Source organism: Chlorocebus sabaeus, chromosome 26, assembly GCF_047675955.1.
Source record: "Chlorocebus sabaeus isolate Y175 chromosome 26, mChlSab1.0.hap1, whole genome shotgun sequence".
In the NCBI taxonomy this organism is placed as follows: domain Eukaryota; kingdom Metazoa; phylum Chordata; class Mammalia; order Primates; family Cercopithecidae; genus Chlorocebus; species Chlorocebus sabaeus.
Window position 1 is genome coordinate 52,365,713 of NC_132929.1, and position 25,654 is coordinate 52,391,366.

Here is a 25,654-nt window from a genome sequence, read left to right on the forward strand (position 1 = left end):
CTGAAATACTACCATCTGATTATACAGTGTCTATATAATGCCTTTATTCTGACAAAACTATTACTGTTTCTATGGGTACACATGTTATGTAATAGAAATGCACAGGAAAACCACAGAAAGTTACAGGAAAACCCTGGAAAGTTATATGTAAAACCCTTAAAAGGAGGGTGAGATGATAGAATTGGGACATTTTAATATATATTAATTGTAGTGACTGTATAATTCAAAAATAATCAAATGCATTTAAAAAGATTATTTTTGAAACAGGGTCTCAATTATGTTGCCTAGGCTGGTCTCAAACTCTTAGGCTCAAGCAATCCTCCTAACTTAGCCTCCCAAGTATCTGGGATTACAGACACATGCTACCACACCTGGCTTAAATTTTTTTGGTTTTTCAGAAACCATCACTCTCTTCTCATCAATGCACTTTTAGCAATAGGTTCTACCTTACCTATAAATGGTTAACTACAGTTTTAAATTTTTAACTATGAACTTAAAAACTTTAAACGTATTTCTATTTGTATGAGATTTATATTAAGACCACCAAAAAAAGATGAAAAACCAGGGTGTTCCTGAATCTGAAGTAGGCACTGAAACTAACATTTCATTATTTTGTCTTTTATTATTATTTTTGAGACAGGACCTCACTCTGTTGCCCAGGCTGGAATGCAGTGGCACAACCACAGTGCACTGCTGCCTCCACCTCTCAAGCTCAAGCAATCCTTCCACCTTAGCCTCCCAAGTACCTGGGACTACAAGCACACACCAATATGCCTGGCTAATTTTTAAATTTTGTAGAGATGGGGTCTCACTACATTGCTAGGGCTGGTCTCAAATTCCTGGGTTCAAGCAATCCTCCTGCCTCAGCCTCCTAAAGTGCTAGGATTACAGATGAGCATTACTGTGCCTGGCCCATTTCATTATTTTTAAAGTGAAGAAAAAACCTACTAAGATCAGGCAAATGTAAGGGATACTAGGAGGCCTTCTCCTCACTGAATGCTATATACCATTTACTTGGAGGCTTAAGAAAAACTGGTTCAAACAGAAAAACTGAAAAATCCAGAAAGTAAAATAATTTGTAGGGTTGAAAGACTTATACAAAAAGGAAATAATGAAAAAAAATATTTCCAACAAAGAGGGAGTATCTTTCTACTAAGGAAAATAACTTTACCTGCAGCATGTAGTTGATCTGCTAAGTCATACAACAACTTAAAGTTCTCGCCACTCTTCAAGCCTCGACCTCATTTAAAAGATGAAAAAACAAAACAAAACAAAAAAATTAGGCAAACATCAAATTCATTCTAGAATAATTTTGCTATTTTATATACTGGAGTAAATTTTCATATTATGTAACTGCCATATTAAGCATGTCACCTCCTCTATAAAACCTTTTCTGACCTCTCCTATCACACTCCTATACTTCTATAAAGCATTCAATACTACTATAATTAACTAGTTAACTAATTATGTAACTAATATGAGTTTTTTCCCACTAGAATAAAAACTCTTTAATTTCAGGATCTATATCTATCTTGGTCACTGCCATATCTCAATATTTAACAAAACTCTACATATAATAGATGCTCAATAAATTTCTCTGAATGACTGCATAAAGCTATTATTTGAATGGGAGTCATCTCAAGGACTTTAAACTCCTCGAGAGGAAGAGCATTCTGCCTTTTCATCTGTTTTTCCAGCACTTGGCAATAAGCTTGTCATGGAACAGATAACCAATATACATTTATTGAATAAATAAGTGAATAAACAAGTCAGGGCCTGGTGCTTTTTGTTGTATAAAATACAAAATAATAATAATAATAATTATTATTATTATTATTATTTAGACGAAGTTTCACTCTTGTTGCCCAGGCTGGAATACAATGGCACAATCTCGGCTCACTGCAATCTCAGCCTCCCAGGTTCAAGCAATTCTCCTGCCTCACCCTCCCAAGTAGCTGGGACTACAGGCATCCACCACCATGCCCAGCTAATTTTTTGTATTTTTAGTACAGACGGGGTTTCACTATGTTGGCCAGGCTGGTCTCGAACTCCTGACCTCAGGTGATCCACCCACCTCAGTCTCTGAAAGTGCTGAGATTACAGGTGTGAGTCACCGTGCCAGGCGTAGTGGCGCATGCCTGTAATCCCAGATACTTGGGAGGGTGAGGCAGGAGAATCGCTTGAACCCAGGAGGTGGCAGTGAGCTGAAATTGTGCCATTGCACTCCAGCCTAGGCAACAAGAGCAAAACTCCATCTCCAAAAGAAAAAAAGAAAAGAAAAAACAAGTCAGATATATCACTTCAAAATATTAAATGATTTTTTCTCAATGCCACTTGCAACAGAAGGCTGTCTGAAAGCTTATTTTGTTGGATGTTTAATTTGCAAGGATTTAAAAAGCAAAGCAGTCCTTATTTTTTCAAAAAGTCAGTCAGTGGGCCATAAAAAAAATCATTGTTCTTAAAGACAAGGAGCATGATGTACTAAAATAAGCATGTCTTATGCAATATTAACAGTTTTGATATTAAATGTTAAGAAACTTTCAAAGAGTTATACACAAAGACATGGATAACTCTGGAAATCTTTCCAAGTGGAAAGAAGGGTAGGAATTACACACAAGATGGCCCTGAAATTCCAGCCAGTTCTATCTATAATTCAGAAGCCAACCATACTCTGCAGAATACATGGAAGTGCATCAGTAAGACGGTACCAAGTGGCAAAGCTATGGAGATGAGATTTACACCATGCTCCCCCTGGTGCCAGTGACTAGGCGTGCAACAGAAACCCCAAACTGTGTATTATGCTCATAATTTCATTTTCCTAATTGGTTAAATGGGAATAATACCCAAAACTTCCCAACTTCTTATATCTGAAAAAGATCTGTGTACCTCTAAAATAAATACTTAAAAAAAAAAAAAATCAAAGTATTTTAAGTTTACATCTTTTAAGATTAATATTTCACTTACCACCAGATACCACCACTTTGGCACCTGTTAGCTCTGGTCGATCACTTTTTGTTAATTTCTGGTCAAGCCACTCTGATATTTCCACTGGTGAAGTACTTGATGCTGCATATATTAACACATATAATAAAACAACGACTATGATTTCAAGTTCTATAACAATAATTATTTTCAAGAGAAACACACAAGTATATAATTCCATGAAATTTAATTAATGTGAATTTTTGGTGCTCCTAATTAATTCTCTCTGATAATGGAAAGATTTAAGGAGACTAAATTCCAGCCTTTGCCACATTAGTTGTATGACTTGAGAAATCATTTAATTCTCTGAGTCTGAATATGGAATAACTTTCTTTCTATGAGGTTCAAATGAGACACTATATATGTTAAACTGTAACACCCTCCACATGTTTACTGTTACATTCCTCTGTTATATTGAATCACCCAAATATAATAGGAAACAGCGACAAGAGTAAAAAAGCTTAATCTTAATAGATCCTGTCTCCCACTCCCTTGATCTACCAAAGCAAATATCCTAGTACCAAAGATAATGTGAAAAAAGATGCAAGTTATATATATTTATTATTTTTATATAAGCTTGGGAATATCATTTAAATTGAACTTTCAAATACTATGCATTAGAAATGTAAGCAGAGGTAATCTCTCATTATAATACAGTCTATGAATTAAAAAAATAAGAAAAACCAAAAAACTCCAAATGAACACTCACCTTTTTCTGAACTGGCAGTACCGCCACTTGTTGCTGCAGCTTCAAAAGATGTTCCACGGACAGAAAACACTTTCACTTTCTCATCACACTTCACTGTACATACAGCATTTCCTGAAACATACAATCTATTTTTTAAAAGCAACAACAAAAGGCAACAAAACAAGCATTCCTTTGATGCTTGGAATTTACTTCATAGACAAGGCAAGAAATAACCCTTGACCAGCTGTCTTCTAACTCTATTAAGTATAGGAAAAAGTGGACCATAACCGTGAAGAAACGTATCAGTAGACATTTGTATAACCCTGGATGTCTTTAAAAGCAGGACAGGTACTACCATGCCTAGAAGGAAGAAACTGGAACAGGCATCCACACTAAGAAGGTACACTACACTCCTAAAAGGAATATGAACAAAGCTTCCTTCTCCAAAAACAATACAATCAGTAACTCAAAACTATGAGCTGCAACAACTTAATAAGAATGTAGCTACTATGCATGCTGAAGGAGGAATATCTTGAAAACACAACAGGTCATAAAGAACAGGTATGGATGTGCCAAGATTTTAAGAGGATTTGAGACACTCTGGATTAGCTATCACATTAACAGTAACCCAAACCATGACAAAATGTTTTCCCATAAACATTCTGGAAGATGAAAAGTTTAATTTGAGAATTAGCCATTTATAGTGAAATACACAACTTTAATCAGAAAAAAAACGAAGAGTTCACTGCCTTCTCCAACTCCACTAGAGACCAGTTTGCTAAGCAAAAGATCAATCGACTGAAGAGACACTAAAATGAATTTATTTTCTTTTTTTCTTGAGACAGGGTCTTGCTCTGTTGCCCAGGCTGGAGTACTGTGGCATGATCACAACTCACTATAGCCCTGACTTTCTGGCTCAAGCAATCCTCCCACCTCAGCCTCCCAAGTATCTATGACTACGGGCACACGCCACCATGCCTAGCTAATTTTTTATTTATTTCTTTATTTATTTAGTTTTTGAGATGGGGTCTTATTATGTTGCCCAGGATAGCCTCGAACTCCTGAGTTCAAGTAATCCTCCGACTTCAGCCTGCCAAAGTGCTGGGATTATAGGCACCAGCCACTGCAGCTGGCTAAAATGAATTTCTTAATGCTGATGGAAATGAAGTAGAAGCAGCAAAGATTGAGAATACTATTTTTTTTAAGTTTTGCTTTTCCAGGTACCACTTACAAAATATATTAAATAGTGAATCTAATTTTTATTAACCACTAGGAAAATATCACTCTACAAACTCAATAAACAGGCAGGAAATCGCTGTGCTTGAGATCCATCAAAGAGAATGCCATGTCAAGGGCCACCAGCAATTCTAGACTAAAATTTTCCTCAGAAACCTTTAAGATGGTCCACTTAAAGCAATTGTATGGCTTGATTTAAAATTTACCTTCAAGATTAATTTATGCTTTTCACTAAAATTTAACATGTTGATTAATTATCTTCCTTGAGTACTCACCTGCATAAATAGTTCTCACAAATGTGTCAGGTGTCTTGATTGCAATGATGTCAGAAATTGGGGCAACCTCAAGTTTGGCTGCTACTCTGGGCAAAAGGTTCTAAAAGCAAAATAAGCAGTGAGTTACACACATACACAGTGATGGATGACTATACATGATCAGTAATGACATATTCTAAATGCATATTCTGTAGAAATTTTAATTCAAATATTTTATATTTCATGTGCACCTTTGGATATACAACTTCAAGCACAGCTTTTTAAATAGGCTTTGAGATTGAGTACCTACCATTACTCTAACTACATTAAGAGTCATATGAGTTTCACAGTATTAAGCCACCTTAATGCAACATATTGAATTATGACATATGAAATTTACTATAATAAACATCAATTACCAAGTGTGACAGTTGTGGACTATTGAATTTAGATAAGAAAAGATAGAACAAATTTAGGTAAAATTCTCAAATACTGAAAAAGATTATGCTGGTATATATTAACTTAACGTATATAAAAACATTCCAAGCAGACATTTTACCTTTTGTTTAAATTGATATTGCACAAAAAAAGAATAAGGCCAGGTACAGTGGCTGATGCCTGTAACCCCAGCACTTTGGGAGGCTGAGTTTGAAACCAAGAGGCCAGGAGTTTGAGACCAATGTGGCCAACATGGTGAAACACCCTCTCTACTAAAAATACAAAAAATTAGCTGGGGATTGTGGTGTATGCCTGTAGTCCCAGCCACTCAGGAGACTGAGGCATGAGAATGAGAATTGCTTGAACCTGGGAGACGGAGGTTGCAGTGAGCTGATATCGTACCACTGCACTCCAGCCTGGGTGACAGAGCGAGACTCTGCCTCAAAAGAAAAAAGAAAAAAGAAAAATAACACTAACCTGAAGAACAGTCTGTGTAGTATGTATTTAAAAAGCAACAAAAATAAATTAAAGGTGTGTTCTTGTGCTTGTACTGAAATAGATGCATGTGCTAACTTTGTCCTTAGTAGCAGGAACCCAGGTCACAGTTCCCCAAGTCCCAGTCACTTCTTTTTTTTTTTTTTTTGGAAACAGGGTCTCATTTTGTCACCCAGGCTGAAGTTGCAGTGGTGTGATCATAGCTCACTATAACCTTGAACTCCTGGGCTCAAGAGATTATTCTGCCTCGGCCTCCTGAGTAGCTGGGACTACAGGCGCATGCTACCGCACCCAGCTCATTTTCTTTTATTTATGTTTTGTTTTTTTCTGTAGAGACGGGGTCTTGCTTTGTTGTCCAGGCTGGTCTCGAATTCCTGGCCTCAACTGATCCTCCTGCCTTGGCCTCCCAAAGTGCTGGGATTACAGGCATGAGCCACCATGCCCATCCTGAAGCACCTACTTAACCTAGTTTAAAAACCAGATTTGTCAGTATTTAAAGTTAGCTTCAGTAAGTAACCCTCCTCCTGAACCACCTTCTTTAACTGTTCAGGAATTATTACTGGAATAGTTACTTGGCTGAACAGATTATCTTACAAATTTTATGTTATGCAGACTTTGCCTCTTTTTAAAGTTTTAGAAATTTCTAAATTGCTCAAAATTTAATGTCTTTTGTATTTTCATTATCCCTTGTCTTAACATAGCTTCAAGAAATTTTACCATGGTACTTAAAAAGTATGTTTTCCTGAATCTGGTCTTCCATCTAAATGTCCTGAGGGTGGATGGTACACAAACATCTATCCTGTTAAAAATATATCCCATCCAACAGGCTGCCTGCATGGTTTCTGGGAAGCAGAAGCAATAATTGAGTTCTTTTTGTGCATACAAAATGACATTTTAAAATTCTAGTAGACAAGTATAAAAGTGTGTTATCTCAAAACCACAGCTGGTGAAGGACCATCATACAGCAAATTGTTTGGCTTCTTCTGATAGACGTTTCTCATTCAAAACCCATTTACAGGCCGCACGACCAGCTACTATTATGTGACCCTTATTCTCAAAACTCCCATCTGTCACAACATAGCAATCATGGCCAGAGTACTAAAATCTAGCTAATGACAAACACCCTTTCATGGTCTAACAATCTGTTAGGTGAATTGTCATCACAGAAAGAAACTCAAGGCTCATGAAATTATTTAAATCATCCAATATACAATCACAACTTTCAGAGACAGAATGGTCCACAAAGATTTTTTCACCCATCAGACTGGGGGAAAAATGTTAAAATGTATACTACCAAGTGTTGGCAATTAAGCAATAGGTATCAAATTTTTTAAACCACATAGCATTTGACTCAGTGATTTCACTTCTAGAACTCTAATGTAAATAAATTCCAGCCGATGTGTACACAGATACACACATGAGCATGTTTTCTTGCAGCAAAGTATATAAATGCAAAAAACTGGAAACAAGTTAACTGTCCTTAGCTAAATATGGAATCTTATGAAGCCATAAAAAAGAGAGAAACATTATGAGCCAAAGTCATACTCTTTTTTTTTTTTTTCTTGAGATGGTGTTGCTCTGTCACCCTGGAGCACAGGCTAGAGTGCAGCAGTTTGATCTCAGCTTACTGCAGCCTCAACCTTCTGGGCTCAAGCAATCCTCCCACCTCAGCCTCCCAAGCAGCTGGGACTACTGGCATGCACCACCATACTCAGCTAATATTTATTTATTTTTCTTTATTTTTTTTTTTTGTAGAGATGAGGTCTCACTGTATTGCCCAGGTTGGTCTAGAACTCCTGGGCTCAGACGATCCTCCCAAAGTGCTGGGATTACAGGCGTCAGCCACCGCACCCTGCCCAAGTCATACTCTTAAGTAAAAACTACTAGTCACAAAACAATTCATGCCATATTATTCCATTTTAGAAGTAAAAAATATATAGCTGTACATGTACTGTAATTTAAAAATCCACAGAAGGAGGCCTAAAAGAATGTACAATTGTTAACAGCTATACTCCTAAAGAGGGGAGGGTGAGTTGGGAATAAGAAAGCAGGACTTTGACACCTTGCTCTGCACACTGCTGTACTACATGCATTCTTCCTAATAAGGATGTATTCGTGTATAACTTATTTCACAATTTTTAAAAGTAAAAATAGGCTAAGCACAGGGGCTCATGTCTACAATCCTAGCACTTTGGGAGGTTGAAATGAGAGGATGACTTGAGGCCAGGAGTTTAACACCAGCCTGAACAACACAGGGAGACTACATTTATACAAAAAATTTAAAAATGAGCTGGGCATGGTGGCATGTACCTGTAGTCCTAGCCACTCAGAAGGCTAGGATAGGAGGATCGTTTGAGCCCACAAGCTGGAGGGTATGTTGAGCTACAATCGTGCCACTGCACTCCAGTCTGGGCAACAGAGCGAGGCTGAGGCAGGCAGATCACGTGAGGTCAGGAGTTCAAGACCAGCCTGTTCAACACGGCGAAACCCCGTCTCTACTAAACATACAAAAATTAGCCAGGTATGGTGGCACACACCCATAATCCCAGCTACACGGGAGGCTGAGGCAGGAAAATGGCTTGAATCCAGGAGGTGGAGGTTGCAGTGAGCTAAGATTATGCTGCTACACTCCAGCCTGGGCGACAAAAGTAAGACACCATCTCAAAAAAAAAAAAAAAAAAGTAAAAATAAAGACTAAAAATGACACCTTATTAAGAATGGAATAAAAGAAAAGAGAGCTAAGATAACACTCACGGCCACAGAGAGCAAGAAAAATCCACGACACATTCCTTGTCTTAGGCTCCCATTACGCTCCTCCACCCCATTTTTAACTTTATGTAGACCGCTACCCATCTGGTAACACACTCAATTCTTCAGATACATCACAATGCACATGATCAGATTACAGCTTTCTTTACCTTAAGGATGTCTTCAACCACTACACAGCCCTTTCCAAATTCCCCATGTAGATAAAATTTGGCTTTTCTAGATATCCATCAGCCACCCAAATAAACCATCTCTTAAAACAGGCTACTAATACAAATGACTCTTGTTCGTTTGCTCGCTCGCTCTCTCTCACATGCAAGCAGAATTCATCATTACTTTTAAACGCAGAAAATTTTAAAATAATAGCCTAATTAGAGTTTTCTCCACAACTTAATTTGAAAACCTGGAAATGGTAGTTTTTTAACAGAAAATTATGACAAAATCTTGAAAGAATAAATTTTAGCAAAACTACCACATCAATTCAGATAAATCCAGATTGGCTATATAAACAATCTGTTGCACACTTTCAGCACAATGAAATCTAACCCCTTCAAGCAGTGACATCAGATTCCACATTCTCAACCTTCTCACCTTTCCGAAGGCAGATGCTCCAGCACAGATGTGTGTGTAATTGAACTGTTTCTGAGTTGCCAAAATCAATGGTGTCAGTTCCTCTGAGAATTAAACACATTTGATAAAAAATATTTTGGAATACTTTCATAATCATATATTCAAGCACAATTTACACATGACATTTTTTTCCACTGGAAAACCTCACCTGCAAGTAGGCCTCTGTACGCATCATGCTGAGCCACCAGAACTTTTGCTATGCCTGCTACTTTACAGAGATCTTGTGCCACCTGTGATTAAAAGATAAGTTCCTAATTATCCATCTATCAGAAATATACAAATAAAGCCACCACTATAAATATCAACAGATCATAAAATCTTAATGGCCAACTGTAAAAATTACTCTTATTAGCAAAAGGGCCAGTTAAGAATTAAAATATATTCTGGCCGGGCACAGGGGCTCAAGCCTGTAAACCCAGTACTTTGAGAGGCTGAGGCAGGCAGATCACTGGAGTCAGGAGTTCGAGACCAGCCTGGCCAACATGGTGAAACCTCATCTCTACTAAAAATACAAAAATTAGCTAGGTATGGTGGTGGGTGCCTGTAATCCCAGCTACTTGGGAGACTGAGGCAAGCGAATCACTTGAACCCAGGAGGCGGAGGTTACAGTGAGCCAAGATCACACCACTTTACTCCAGACTGGGCAAAAGAGTGAAACTCTGTCTCAAACAAACAAACAAAAAAAGGATTAAAATATTAAAATACATTCCTTATCAAAGAAAATCTAATGCCAATAGATCTTACTACTGACTGACCTCATACTGTCCAACTACCAAGCATTTCAACAAAAATGTCTGCCTTGAAAAAGGAAAAGTGCTAATTGACAAACCAAAATCAACATGGCTCTTTTTTCAAATTTAGTTATAAACTGTGCTTTTTACTTTTGGTTCAATCCAAGTGTAAGTTCAATATCCTGGAAATGGTGAAAATGAAATTCTCTTAGTAACATCCCATTGTCAACCACATACACACATTTATCTATGACAAAGCAAAATATTTCCTATTTTAATTCTTCATTTTTCCTGTTTGGAATCAGAATGGGGTTCTGAGAAAGCTTTGTGATCATTCAGATTTTCTATATTCAGAAGGCAATTAGATTTCCCCTTTTTACGTATCTTTATTACATCATGGCTGGTTTCCACTTTAGCTAAGTCATATCAGTCATACTATCGTCTTCTGTCTCCTTGTTTACCTCCAAACTGATTCACTGATTCACTGATGAGTAGGATTAAAAGGCTGTGCCTTCTGCTACCCTCATATGAACTGTTAGCTTGCAACAATATTCACTGAAGAAAGGACGCACTGCAAAAATACCTCTCCTAAACCAAGTGTTCACCGGCATACCATTTTGTACTACAGAGGCCCTCTATTATGGATGCAGCAGAATTTAGCTTCTCAAACTTTAAGAGAATTCCCAATTAAGAAACTCAGTTAATTGCAATGTAGCTGCATAGCAGCATGGGATAGAAAATGGGGCAGAATTTTCCCATTGAAACTCTCTTGTTTTTACTGGCAAAAACTGCTGGCATTATACAGAAGAATAACTTGCTGTTTATGACAAATAGCTGAATAAAATGCTATAAAGCTGAACTCTATTAAGGATCTCTTCATACAGGTATTGGTTGTTTTCTTTAAAATCAGAACATGACAGGTTAGGATTGTAACTGAGTACAGAAGATGATTTCTATTTTGATTCTTCTCAAAGTAGTATAAAGTATCAAAGTATTTTTAAAGTAACATTACAATAATTATTTTAAATCACAGCAAAACAAACAACAAATCACAAATTCCTACATATCCAAAAACAGGGAAACCAAAAAGATGGCTTAGCCAGCATATACTGTGGCTAATATATACATACAAATAGATAGCTTAGCCATCACACATCACACATTGTGGCTATATCAACTATGTAAGATTCTATAGTTGTTAGCAGGAATTGGGTAAAGAAACCCACATAACTAAACATAAACCCACCATAATATGTTCTTTTAAGATATCAATTTCACGTAAAAAATCAGAAGCAACACCAGCAGTATGAATCTGCATTCTCACATGCTCTGAATTATTGTTATTTTTAATATATTTTTTGAGACAGTCTCACTTTGTTACCCAGGCTGGAGTGCAGTGGTACAATCTCTGCTTATTGCAACCTCTGCCACCCAGGTTCAAGTGGTTCTTGTGCCTCAGCCTTCCAAGTAGCTGGGACTACAGGCATGCACCACCACATCGGCTAATTTTTATATTTTTAGTAGAGACAGGGTTTCACCATGTTGCCCAGGCTGGTCTCAAACACCTGACCTCAAGTGATCCACCCACCTCAGCCTCCCGAAGTCCTGAGATTACAGGCATAAGCCACCATGCCCGGCCAGCATCACTTATTTAATAAAACATAAAATCCTCAAAACATACTCCCTTCGGATTTATTCCTCTGTGAAGTTTAAGCCCCCAACTACACACTCAGCAACTCCTACACCATGTGAGAGGGAACTGGTGGCTCAAGCTATGTAAGCTTAATTGAAGCACTCATCTACATTGCAGCCCAGTGGCACAGACCCTGCAAATCATATCCTAGCACCTTTCTAGAGGGTTAGCGTCCCAAGCTGTTATCATCTGATTTCAACAATAGCAGCAACAACAACAACAACAACAACAAAAAAAACAAGAACATCTTTCAGTACCAGCTAGAGTTTGGAAAGAATAGTACTTAACATTCAAATTCTTCTACCAATTAAAACATCCATATTACATTGTCCAGATTTACCACTTTCAGGAATTAGAAGCAATTAGCAAGTATATTCATCAACACAAAAAAGAGATCAGTTATTAACCTCTAAGGGGACTCAAATATTATCATTCTACTTGGTACCTGATGGCACATGATGGTGCCAGTGGAACTAAATCAAGTATTCTACCTCATTTCAAAAGATAAAATACTTAGTGAGGAAACCTTTTAGTTCCTTTTTCACACATGGTAATGGTTGTGACACTGGCCATTTAATGAGGATTAGAGCCCAGTTTGGGTTACAGTCCTCAACATAATTCTCTGTTGCCATCTTTTCCTGTCTCTTGATGGAGATTATATTTGCTATGGCTGACCTTAAAAATTTCTCACCTTGTCACATTTGGTTCCAGCTACTAAGCAGGACACTTCACCTCCAAGGCGTGTGGCTGCAGTAATAGTATTTAAAGTAATGGGTGCTAGGGAATCATTTGCATGCTCAGCTATTACCAGGGTACTCTGAAATCGTAGCAATGAGGCCTAAAAAGAGAAAAAAGGAAAAAAAAAAAAGTAAAGAATGTTATCACAGGTTTTTTTTTTTTTTTACTCTAATTGTTTAAGCACATAAGCTTTAAAGAAAACTATTCTGTACACAATACTGTTCTATAAATTTATTTATAAAATACTTGGTCAATATCGAAAATCTAGCTATTTGTGTCTACCACTGTACTACTAATATTCTATTTTTCTTTCTTTTTTTTTTTGAGACGGAGCCTTGCTCTGTCCCCCAGGCTGGAGTGCAGTGGCGCGATCATGGCTCACTGCAAGCTCCGCCTCCCAGGTTCATGTCATTTTCCTGCTTCAGCCTCCCGAGTAGCTGGGACTACAGGCGCCCACCAACACATCAGCTAATTTTGTTTTTGTACTTTCAGTAGACACGGGGTTTCACTGTGTTAGCCAGGATGGTCTCCATCTCCTGACCTCGTGATCCGCCTGCCTCAGCCTCCCAAAGTACTGGAATTACAGGCGTAAGCCACCGCAAACAGCCTACTAATATTCTTATCTAATAAAAATAAGAATGCAAATTAGCCTTCTATTGTTAGGAAAAGTGTTTAATTACTTCAAAACAACTTTCCCACTAATCTACATCTGATAAGAAACTACTATATAACTAAATGTAAATTTCTTAGACAGAACATATTAACTACCTAACTAGGAACTGGTCAAATTCTACTACCAATTACATTTGGTTACATACATACTGTACTCCTACAGTACAGGAGTACAGTATAATCAGAAATAATGGGTGTGAAATCGGTCACAAAAGTTGATCCCTATTGCTTCAGTCAAAATGCATTCAGTACCAAAATAATTGATAATGGAAATGTGTTTTTAAAATATGACACTAAACAGCAATTTTGCCAGGTTTTGACTGTTCAAATATGCTTCTGGATTCAAAAAAGGAAGCTTGCAGAGAGTATACTGGAACCAACCAATATCCAGCCCTATCTAATGCAGACGATCAAGAAACCACCAATCACTCATGGTCATGTGGAATAATTTCAAACACAAGGAACACAGAGATGAACAAGAATGGTCCCTGTGCTCAAATATTTCACAGAAAATTAGACTTGTTCACATACAATTATAAAATAGAACAGTTTTTCAAATAATGAAAAGATCCAAAATGTTGAAGGCTACAGATCATGAAGCAGAGTCAAGTGGGGAAGAAAGGAAGTTCAGGTGTTCCTGTCATGTGAAAAGATGAGGAATGGCATCATGGGCATGAGGAAAAAATAAAATACTGGAACTATTCTTGTGGAAAATGGCAAAGAAAAGTGAGAAAAAGAGGAACTGTGGATCAAATGGCGTGGTTGTGTGGCTTAATTCAGCAATAACCTTAAGCTCTGGAGTTGGAGTGAAGAAAGCATAGGATGAAATTTACCCAGAGTTGGAAACTTAAAAGGAGGGGTATGAATTGAAGGGAAGTTAGGACAATTCCTGGAATGGAATGAAAGTTCTTAGAAAGCAAATACCGGCCGGGTGCGGTGGCTCAAGCCTGTAATCCCAGCACTTTGGGAGGCCGAGACAGGCGGATCACGAGGTCAGGAGATCGAGACCATCCTGGCTAACACGGTGAAACCCTGTCTCTACTAAAAAATACAAAAAACTAGCCGGGCGAGGTGGTGGGCGCCTTTAGTCCCAGCTACCTGGGAGGCTGAGGCAGGAGAATGGCGTAAACCCGGGAGGCGGAGCTTGCAGTGAGCTGAGACCCGGCCACTGCACTCCAGCCTGGGCGACAGAGTGAGACTCCGTCTCAAAAAAAAAAAAAAGAAAGCAAATACCACACCTGTTTGTATTTTGTATCCCCAGAATCAAATACAATGTTTCTTTTCCAATGAATATCTGCAGAATTAATTATATGGTACCTTTTCTTTTTTCACTGGAAGAGCACCATATTTTGGAAAGGACTATGTAATTAAGACTCAAAGTAAGTTATTACTTTGGGTAATAAATAAATAATTAAATAATTAAATAAAATTTGGTAATTAAAAATAAAAAATAAATTTAAATTATTACTTAAATCACATTTCACAAGAATTGCCAGTAACAAGCTATTTATCACCAATATATATCCAACATCATATTTTTGATTATGTTTCACACATCATTTGCTATAAAAATTATGAGATTTCCATCACCATTTGAAGAATAAATCTAAGATTTGGTGGCAGAAGGCCCATACTTGCTGTAAATTATAGTTCTATCATAAGATAAATTACGTAGTTATCCTAAGGAACTAACAAGCTTTTAGAACTTCCAACTGGAGATTATATACTTTTTAAAAGATTTATCAAAATCAGATTTATAAGCATAAACAACAAAAGAATATATTTAAGAACCCACTCAGTCCATCTATCTGATCAATTTTTACTAAGCATTATACACATCATAAAGGTACTCTATTTTATTGACTCCTTTATAATTTTTAAAATATTAAACTTCCTTCTAATTCAATGTTTTACATTTCATTTCTCACATACCACCTAGAGAGAAGCTATAGCCTCTAGGCACGGTTATGTGGCTAATTCAGCAATAATGGTTGTGTGGAACTAGAGCAGAAGACATTGGCCTGAACCTTTAAAATGCTATTCTACAATCTAAAGCCCATCTGCAAATTTAGGAGGATGAATCAGATTAGAGGTTTTTGGTTTTTTTTTTTTGAGACTCTCGCTCTGTTGCCGAGGCCAGAGTGCAGTGGCGTGCTCTTGACTCACTGCAACCTCTCCCTCCAGCGTTCGAGAGATTCTCCTGCTTCAGCCTGCCAGGTAGCTGGGATTACAGGCATGCACTACGACGCCCAGCTAATTTTTGTATTTTTAGTAGAGAGTGGGGTTTCACCATGTTGGCCAGGCTGGCCTTGAACTCCTGACCTCAAATGAACTGCCTGCCTCAGCCTCCCAAAGTCCAGAGATTACAGATTGAGCCACCACGCCCAGCCAAGATTAGAGATTTTCAAACTGCATCTATATAAGGTTCTAGGAAGCCATCTCAGGAGCCACCGCATGGGATAAGGTAGGGACTAGGCATCTACAGCTGCTAGAATGACCCCCTACCCAACTTTGCTTTAACCAGATTAACCAAACTAACATTGATGGAGCACTGTACTAAGCAGTTTTATACATAGTATCTTATTTAAAATTCCTACAAAGTCTATGATGGAGGTACTAGTATTACTCCGACTTCACAGATGAGGAAACTGGAGCTTAGCAGCTACACAGGTAGGAAGCAGAGTCAGGTTATTCTAAGTACAGGTAGCCTGACTCCAGAGTTTGAGTTCCTAATTACCAGCACACATCAAAGCACCACCATTTTTAGCTGTTTTATACATGGGTCATTCCTGTAAGATTTAACTTGGCAAACATTCTCGTGCTTAAAAAAGAAAAAAAAAATAGCATTGTCAGAAAGAAAAATATGATCTCAAAAGACCTCTTTCCCTACTCTAAAAATTCTGTAACTCTAAAATCCTATTTTAAGTAGAAGAGTAGTATAGAATATGACTAAAGAGTAAAAAAAAAAAAAAAAAAAAAAAAAAAAATGCATGTCCAGTATTGAAAAGGTTTTAAAGGGAACAAATTTTCATTTTATTACTTTATAACCCATTGCCTCTCTACACTTTAGGATCGATCCTCTTTTAACAATAGTTATGAGAGGAAAAGGAGCCAAATTCTTAAACATTTAAAGATAACTATTGAAATACTTAATGAGGTAATTGCCTCAAAAGGAATCTCAACCTCTTCAAACACTGCTATTTAAATAAAAATTAACTATGCAGGCCCATGCCACCCATAAATTCTTAGCCACCAGCCTCACCTGGGCTCTCAAAACTGCCTAGCAATGCTACCACAACTTCCTTGTTGGCACTCTCACCCTCCACAGCAATGATTTCAAATATCCTCTCCTGATGTTTCTCTTCTTTTTCTTTTTCTTTTTCAGAAACAAGGTCTCCCTCTATTACTCAGTCTTGAGTACAGTGGCACAATCATAGCTCTCCGCAGCTTCCAACTCCCAGGCTCAAGCGTTCCTCCCATTTCAGCCTCCCAAGTCGCTGGGACCACAGGTACATGCCACCATGTCCAGTCAATTATTTATTTTTTGTAGAGACAGGGTCTTGCTATGTTGCCCGGGCTGGTCTTGAACTCCTTGGCTCAAATGATCCTCCCACCTCGGCCTCCCAAAGTGCTGGGATTACAGGCATGAGCCACCATGTCTGCCTCCTGATGTTTCTTAAACAGCCAACACATTCTGCCCCTAATCTTAGAAGGCAGCCTCACCTCCTACTTCACAATGACAGCTGAAGCCATCAGGGTGGACCAGATTTCCTTTCCTGATACTCAACATAGAAATTCCTTGCCCTATCACAATGGAAGCCGCTGTGGATCCTTTCTCCTGGGTCTAATCCCTTCATCTGGGATCTAGATTCCACTCTCTTGCATCTACTCAGAGACTTTCTGTAATCTGCACTTCCCAGTCATGTCTCCAGCTTCTCCCTTTACCCTGGTTCCTTCTCATCAACACTTAAACATGATTGAGCCTCTACCCATTCACAACAATCCTGCTAAAAAGCCACAACCCCACATTCCACTCTAACTTCTCTCATTCCTCATTCTTGTTCACTCCTCAATTACTTGCATCTAGTTTCTGCCCTCACCCAAATTACCAACAAACCCTTTTCAGGCTTCACCTTACTTGTTATCTCAGCAATGTTTGAAGTTACTGACTACTCCCTTCTGCCTTCCATGTTTAACTTCACCCTATACAAGAATGGCTCAAATATTTTATATATATAAATCTCAAATGGGGTTCAAATCTCTTTCCTAAGTGCTAGACTTATATCTAAGTGCTTAACTTGCCTGTCTCATCAAACACTTACCATCTCAGCAAATTTAAACCTTAACTCATGTTTTCCCTCTGTTCCTCCAGCCCCTATACTGCTACTTCTCCACACTTCAAGCTGCCCAAACCGTGATCAGAGAATCATCTCTGGGTCTTCTCTCAACCTTACATCTAACCAACCACTCAAGTCATAACAATTCTTCCTTTTAAAGAGAGCTACTCATAAAGCCATTCACTTCTCTCCATCGTCAATGCCAATATTCTGGTGCAGGCTATTATCCTTCTCCTCTATTATCCCACACAGTCTCCCACCCCAGCTTGTTTCTAACCTACAATTCTGTTTCCTACCAATCCATTTCTCCCAGTGATCTTTCCATGACACAAATCTAACATGTTATTCTCCCCCACTTAAAACACTGCTGTTGCTTCCTGCCTCCCCTGGATATGGTAAACTAGACTCCTTAGGTTGGTTTACCATGTGTTTATTTTATGGCCTGATCTACCTCCCTAACTATATATCCCTCACTCCATTTATGCCTTATTTTCAGATACTTGAACTTGCCCTGCTCTCTCAGACTTCCAGCCTTCCCACACATTGCTCCCTCTGCCTAGTGGACCTCTTTCCCTGTTACCCTACTAAATTCCAATTAATCATCCTTAGGTTTTCTGCTGGAAGGTCAATTCCTCCAAAAAGCATTAGTACAGTTGCAGTGGTAAAGAGTACAGGCTCTGGAGCCAGCCACGTTGCCCAGGTTTGAATCCCACCTCCACCATAACTTCTCAGTATCTCAGTTCTCTGACTGTAAAATGGAGATGATGATAATATTAGTATCTCATAGAACTGTTGTGAGGGTAAAATTAATAAATGTAAAGCTCTTGGAATGATGCCTGGAACATATTAAATCCTCAATAAATGTTAGCTACACATAAAAGCTTTCTTTGGACCATCTCAGACTAGTTAGCTTTGCTAGCACCAACATGGTACCCTGTAATTGCCTTCGTTACAGCACTTATCACACCTGATTATATTCACCTGATTGTCTTGTCGTCCCCCTTTGATACTGAGTACAGGAGTAATGTCTGATATTTCTTTTTTTTTTCTTTTTGAGGCAGAGTCTGGCTCTGTCGCCCAGGCTGGAGTGCAGTGGCGCGATCTTGGCTCACTGCAAGCTCTGCCTCCCAGGTTCACGCCATTCTCCTGCCTCAGCCTCCCGAGAAGCTGGGATTACAAGCGCCCGCCACCATGCCCGGCTAATTTTTTTGTATTTTTAGTAGAGACGGGGTTTCGCCATGTTAGCCAGGACGGTCTCGACCTCCTCACCTCATGATCCACCGGCCTCGGCCTCCCAAAGTGCTGGGATTACAGGCATTAGCCACCACGCCCGGCCACGATGTCTGATATTTCTTACCTCTATAACCCTAGACTCTAGTAACCAGCACAGAGCTGACTCCCAATAAATGAACTGAACATTGTTTTTAAAGAACTCTTCATTGGCCAGGAGCAGTGGCTCACGCCTGTAATCCCAGCAATTTGGGAGGCCAAGGCTGGTGGATTACCTGAGGTCAGGAGTTCCAGACCAGCCTGGCCAGCAGAGTGAAACGCCATTTCTCTTAAAAATACGAAAATTAGCTGGACATGGTGGCACACGCCATAGTCCCAGCTACTCAGGAGGCTCAGGCACAAGAATCATTTGAACCCTGGAGGCAGATGTTGCAGTGAGCTGAGATCGCACCACTGCACTTCAGCCTAGGCGACAGACACTCCATCTCAAACCAAACAAAAAATCAAAACAAAACAAAAAAATACCTCTTCATCAAAAGAATGAGAAGACAAGCCATAGACTGGAACAAAATATGTGCAAAAGACATATCTGATAAAAGACTTATCTAAAATATATAAAGAACCCTTAAAACTCAACATAAGAAATGAACAACCCGATTTAAACAAGGGGAAAGGATCTGAACAGGTACCTCACCAAAGAAGATGGCCAAAAAGCATATGAAAAGGTGCTCAACATAAAGATGCTCACTAGGAAACTGCAAATTAAAATGAGATACCACTACACACTTATTAGAATGGTAAAAAACCAAAACACTGACAATACCAAACGCTAGTAAGGATGTGGAACAACAGAAACTCTCATTCATTGTTAGTAAAAATGCAAACTGGTACAGCCACTTTGGAAGACAGTTTGGCAGTTTCTTACAAAACTAAACATAATCTTACCATATAATCTAGCAACTGCACTCCTTTGTACATACCCAAAAGAGTTGAAAACGTAGGTCCACACAAAAACCAGATGTCTACAGCAGCTTTATTCATAACTGCCAAAACTTGGAAGCAACCAAAATGTCCTTCAGTAGGTGAACAAATATTCATACAATGGAATCTTATTCAGCAGTAAAAAGCAATGAAAAAGACATGGAGGAACCTTAAATGCGTATTACTTAGTGATTAAAAAAACAGTCTGAAAAGGCTACATGCTGTCTAATCCCAACTATATGACATTCTGCTAAAAGCAAAACTACAGAAACAGTAAAAAGATCAGCAGCTGCCAGGGATTAGCAGAACAAAGCATAGAGTTCTTTTGTTTTTGTTTTTGTTTTTTTCTGGGGGGAGCAGGAGTGGGGGCAGTGAAACTGTTCTGTATGATATAATAATGGTAGATACCTGTCATCATACATTTGTCCAAACCCATAGAAAGTACAACACAAAGAGTGAATCCTAATGTAAACTATGGACTCTGGGAAATGCTGATGTCAATGTAAATTCATTAATTGTAACAAATGGACAACTCTGGTGCTGTACGTTGACAGTGGAGGAGGTTGTGGGTGTGTGGACCAGGAGGACTCTCTGTACTTTCCACTGGATTTTGCTGTGAAACTAAAACTGCTCTAAAAAACAAAGTCTATTTTCAAAAAATGTTATTTTTAGAGACAGTGTCTTGCTATGTTGCCCAGGCTGGCCTCCAACTCCTGGGCTCAAGGGATCCTCCTGCCTCAGCCTCCTGAGTAGCTAGGACTACAAATGTGTACTACAACACAGGCTAAAACTCTATTTAAAAAAAAAAAAAAAAAAAAAAAAACTTCTGCCAGGTGTGGTGGTTCATGACTGTAATCCCAGCACTTTGGGAGGCCGAGGCAAGTGGATCACTTGAGGTCAGGAGTTCGAGATCAGTGTGGCCAACATGGTGAAACCCCGTAGTCTCTACTAAAAATACAAAAATTAGCTGGGCGTGGTGGTGGGCACCTGTAATCCCAGCTCCTCAGGAGGCTGAGGCAGGAGAATCACTTGAACCTGGGAGGCGGAGGTTGCAGTGAGTCGAGATTGCACCCTTGCATTCCAGGCTGGGTAACAAAGCAAGACTCCATCTCAGGAAAAAAAAAAAAAAAAAAAAAAAAAAAAGAAGAATTTAAATGTAAGACCTCGAACTATTAAAATCCAAGAAGAAAATGTAGGAAATGGCATTCTGGACATAGGCCCTGTCAAAGATTTCATGATGAACGCTCCAAAAGCAATTGCAACAAAAATAAAAATTTACAAGACAGACCTAATTAAACTAAAGAGCTTCTGCACAGCAAAATAAACTAAACTATCAACAAAGTAAACAGACAACCTACAGAATGGTAAAAAAAATTTGCGAACTATGCATCTGACAAACGTCTAACCAGAATCTATAAGGAACTTAAATCAACAGTAAAAAACAACCCTATTAAAAAATGGGCAATGGATATCAACAGACACTTCTCATATGTGGTCAACAAGCATATAAAAAAATGCTCAACATAACTAATCATTAGAGAAATGCAAATAAAAACCACAATGAGACATCTCACACCAGTTAGAAAGGCTATTACTTAAAACTCAAAAAACAACAGATGTTGGCGAGGTTGTAGAGAAAAGGGAACGCTTATACACTGCTGGTAAGAATGTAAGTTAGTGCAGCCACTGTGGAAAGCAATGTGGCGATTTCTTAAAGAACTTAGAACATTTGACCCAGCAATACCATAATTGGGTATATACCCAAACGAATATGAACTATTCCACCATAAAAATACATGCACACATATGTTCATGGCAGCACTATTCACAATAGCAAAGACATGGAATTAACCTAGATGCCCACGCAGGGGATGGACTGGGTAAAGAAAATGTGGTATATACACACCACGGAACTACACAGCCATTAAAAAGAATGAGATCATGTCCTTTAGAGCAACATGGACGGTGCTGGAGGTCATTATCCTAAGTGAATTAATGCAGGAACAGAAAAACCAAACATGGAATGTTCTCTCTTGTAACTGGCAGCCAAACATCGAGTACATAGGAATACAAACAAGGGAACAATAGATACCTGGGCCTATTTGAGGGTGGAGGGTGGGAGCAGGGTGAGAATAAAAAAAAAAATACCTATTGGGTGCTACATTCATTACCTGGGCAGCAAAATAATCTGTACATCAAACCCCCAAGACACACGATTTACTCATAATAAATCTGCACAGATACCCTACAAACCTAAAATTGGCCCAGAAGTTTGAGACCAGCCTGGACAATATAGTAAGACCCTGTTTCTATGAAAGATAAAAATTAAAAAATTAGCCAGATGTGGTGGCGCATTCCTGTAGTCCCAGCTACTTGGAAGGCTGAGATGGAAGGATCATTTAAACCTAGAAGGTTGAGGCTGCAGTGAGTCAAGATCACGCCACTGCACTCCAGCCTAGGCGAGAGAATAAGACTCTACCTCAAAAAAAAAAAAAAAAAAAGTTGGGGTAAAAAAATATAGCCATGATAAATAATTTTAGACAAGACTAAAAAATGAAGTGATGTTTTTATCTAAAGAAAATCCTGGGCTGGGCACGGTGGCTCACGCCTGTAATTCCAGCACTTTGAGAGGCCAAGGTGGGCAGATCACGACGTCAGGAGATCAAGACCATCCTGGCTAACACGGTGAAACCCTGTCTCTACTAAAAATACAAAAAAATTAGCCAGGCGTGGTGGCGGGCGCCTGTGGTCCCAGCTACTCGGGAGGCTGAGGCAGGAGAATGGCATGAACCCGGGAGGCGGAGCTTGCAGTGAGCCAAGATCGCACCACTGCACTCCAGCCTGGGCGACAGAGTGAGACTCCATCTCAAAAAAAAAAAAAAAAAAGAAAAAAAAAGGCACCTCGGTGTGCAAACGTAATTTCACAGATACCCTTTCAGTGTTTTCCAGTCTTCTAACAATATAAAACCTCTCCCAAATACCCTCTATGTTCTGTAACAATGACCACACTTAAAATAATGTGTTTCTTCCTCAATCTGTTTGCATCACAAGGGCAGGGACTAGGTCTGTCTTGTTCTCCACTGTGAACTTGGTATCTACTTCTCTGGCACACAGCTGGCCCTCAATAAATAATAACTAAATGAAAACTTTTCTTAAAATTATCGAAAACTAAAAAGCAACTGTTTCCTCATTGATAACGTAATCATCTAAACATGTATAAGGGTAACTAAACAGTATATAAACTGTTACATCACTAACACAGACACCACATCATGCTTTTAGAGAAGTTCTCTATACTGTTTAGACTTGGTTGCAAATAGTAAAATATGAAGTTTTCTTTCTCATGCCAGCCACATACCCATATAAAGTTGACTGGCCTTTATGAGATAGTATACTTCTTGTGGGCAGGATTTAAAGAGATTATCACCCTCTCTGCACCCTTTCAAAGCCAAACTTCTTGAAAATAATTTCCACAGACACCAACTCTATTACCTCATCTTCCATTTTTTCAATTACTCACCCAAACTGGCTTTTACTTCCACAACACTGAATCCAATCTTTCCAGAATCACCAAAAACTTCCTTATGGCTAAGTCCAATGAACACAGTTTGGTCCTTCTCTTGTTCAACTCAATAGCTTTTTTTTTTTTTTTTTTTTCCTTGTGGGGGTAGCTGTTAGAGATTGGGTCTTGCTTGCCATGCTGCTCAGGCTGGTCTCCTGGACTCAAGTGATCCTCCTGCCTCAGCCACCTGAGTAGCTGTGACTACAGGCACATGACACTGTGCCCAGCGTCCGCCTCATTTTTGACATTGTTTTTGCTTTTCAGTTTTTTAGAGTTCTTCCTGTAACTTGAACTGTATATTCACATAAACTACCACAGATGCCAGAAGAAGAAAAAAAGCTGGAATCTAACTCTCTACCCTTACAAACCCACTCATAACCTAAAGTAGTAAGAATGATTTTAACCCATACCTCCGCCCCAACCATCTTTGGAAACTAGGTGTAATGAGGGTATAGAGGGCAGGGGAGGGTTTTTTTTCCTTTTTTTTTTTTTGAGACAGAGTCTTGCTCTGTCGCCCAGGATGGAGTGCAGTGGCGCAATCTCAGCTCACTCCAACCTCCACCTCCCGGGTTCAAGCAATTCTCCTGCCTCAGCCTCCTAAGTAGCTGGGATTACAGGCACGCACCACCACACCCAGCTATTTTTTGTATTTTTAGTAGAGATGGGGTTTTACCGTGTTGGCCAGGCTAGTTTTGAACTCTTGACCTCGTGATCCGCCCACCTCAGCCTCCCAAAGTGCTGGGATTACAGCCGTGAGCCACCACTCCCAGCCGGTTTTTTTGCTTCTTAATTAAAAAAAGAAAAACAGCAAGAATAAGCTATAAAATCTTTCCGAGTCATACCCAAAAGGATAAATAATGTATAAAGTCACCTAGCCTGATTTTAACATACATTTTGTAATTTTAAAAATGTATATTGTATTTCTGTACTTTAAATACTTCCTTTAATCTTTTTAGTGATAAAATATAGCAGTTTTTAATCATAACCATAAATGTTATATAACATTGACTGTAATACTGAAAACACAGTCAATTTACTTCACTTTAAGAACAGACAGGCCGGGCGCGGTGGCTCACGCCTGTAATCCCAGCACTTCGGGAGGCCAAGGCAACCGGATCATGAGATCAGGAGATGGAGATCATCCTGGCTAACACAGTGAAACCCCGTCTCTACTAAAAATACAAAAAATTAGCCGGGCGTGGTGGCAGGCACCTGTAGTCCCACCTACCCGGGAGGCTGAGGCAGGAGAATTGCATGAACCTGATAGGCGGAGCTTGCAGTGAGCTGAGATCGCACCACAGCACTCCAGCCTGGGCAACAGAGAGAGACTCCGTGTCAAAAAACAAAACAAAAAAGAACAGACAAGACTCTTAGTAGACACATTGGCAGGCATCATAATTTTACTGAATTCACCTTATGCAATAAATTTTCTTTTAGAATCACACCAAAATTGGCGCTTTCTTCTTTCAGTAGAAATTAAAATTTGCATACAAATTAGACTTCAATCTTATTCATCAACACTAGACAGAAAAGTGTCATGTTGCTTCACACCAATTTCTTAGCTTTTCAATCCTGATATTCCTTCCCGCTTGACAATAAACACAGTAACAAGAGTACTCAAATGACCTTGAAACTGTTGTTTCACTCACCACATAAATTTTTTTGCATCTTCTTATTCTTCAATAAATCAATTTCAAGAGCAAATTAATAAAATAATAATAATAATTAGGATTAATATCCCTGCAAGAATATTAACTAATTGCAAATGCCTACCTATTTTCCTCTCGGTGTGTTCTCTAGCTCTTTATTATAGATACAAAAACTATCTTTGTTAACAGATGACTTTAAGGACCACTGCCACACACACAAAGATGAAAGACTTTACTCAATGGCACAAATCAGTCAGAATTAAAAATGGAACTTAGATACCAAATGCAAGTCATTGAACTTATATTCTAATAGTTTAACAAAGTGATTTTAAAAACTACATAAAATTTACCAACTTTTTTTTTTTTTTTTTGAGACAGCGCCTCACTGTGTTGCGCAGGCTGGAGGGCAGTGGTGCTATCTGGGCTCAATGCAGCCTCAAACGCCCAGGTTCAAGCAATTTTCGTGCCTCAGCCTTCCAAGCAGCTGGGACTACAGGTGTGCGCCATGGCGCCTGGCTAATTTTTTTTTTTTTTTTTTTTTTTTTTTTTTGCTAGAGATGGGGTTTCGCCAT

At 38.8% G+C, this 25,654-nt stretch overlaps 1 protein-coding gene across 2 annotated transcripts in view; it reads right to left on the reverse strand.

Annotated features, from left to right (window-relative positions):
* ETFA (electron transfer flavoprotein subunit alpha) overlaps positions 1 to 25,654 on the reverse strand; it is a 103,766-nt gene that overhangs the window by 74,651 nt on the left and 3,461 nt on the right. The window contains exons 2-8 of one of the 2 annotated variants that reach the window (XM_008015765.3): positions 12,605 to 12,751; positions 9,638 to 9,719; positions 9,451 to 9,533; positions 5,182 to 5,281; positions 3,692 to 3,802; positions 2,965 to 3,066; positions 1,172 to 1,240 (exon numbers count right to left, since the gene is read on the reverse strand). In XM_008015765.3, the coding sequence (XP_008013956.1) occupies positions 1,172 to 1,240; positions 2,965 to 3,066; positions 3,692 to 3,802; positions 5,182 to 5,281; positions 9,451 to 9,533; positions 9,638 to 9,719; positions 12,605 to 12,751 (694 nt within the window). The remainder of the gene's footprint in view (positions 1 to 1,171; positions 1,241 to 2,964; positions 3,067 to 3,691; positions 3,803 to 5,181; positions 5,282 to 9,450; positions 9,534 to 9,637; positions 9,720 to 12,604; positions 12,752 to 25,654) is intronic. The other variant, XM_008015766.3, reaches the window with a different exon arrangement.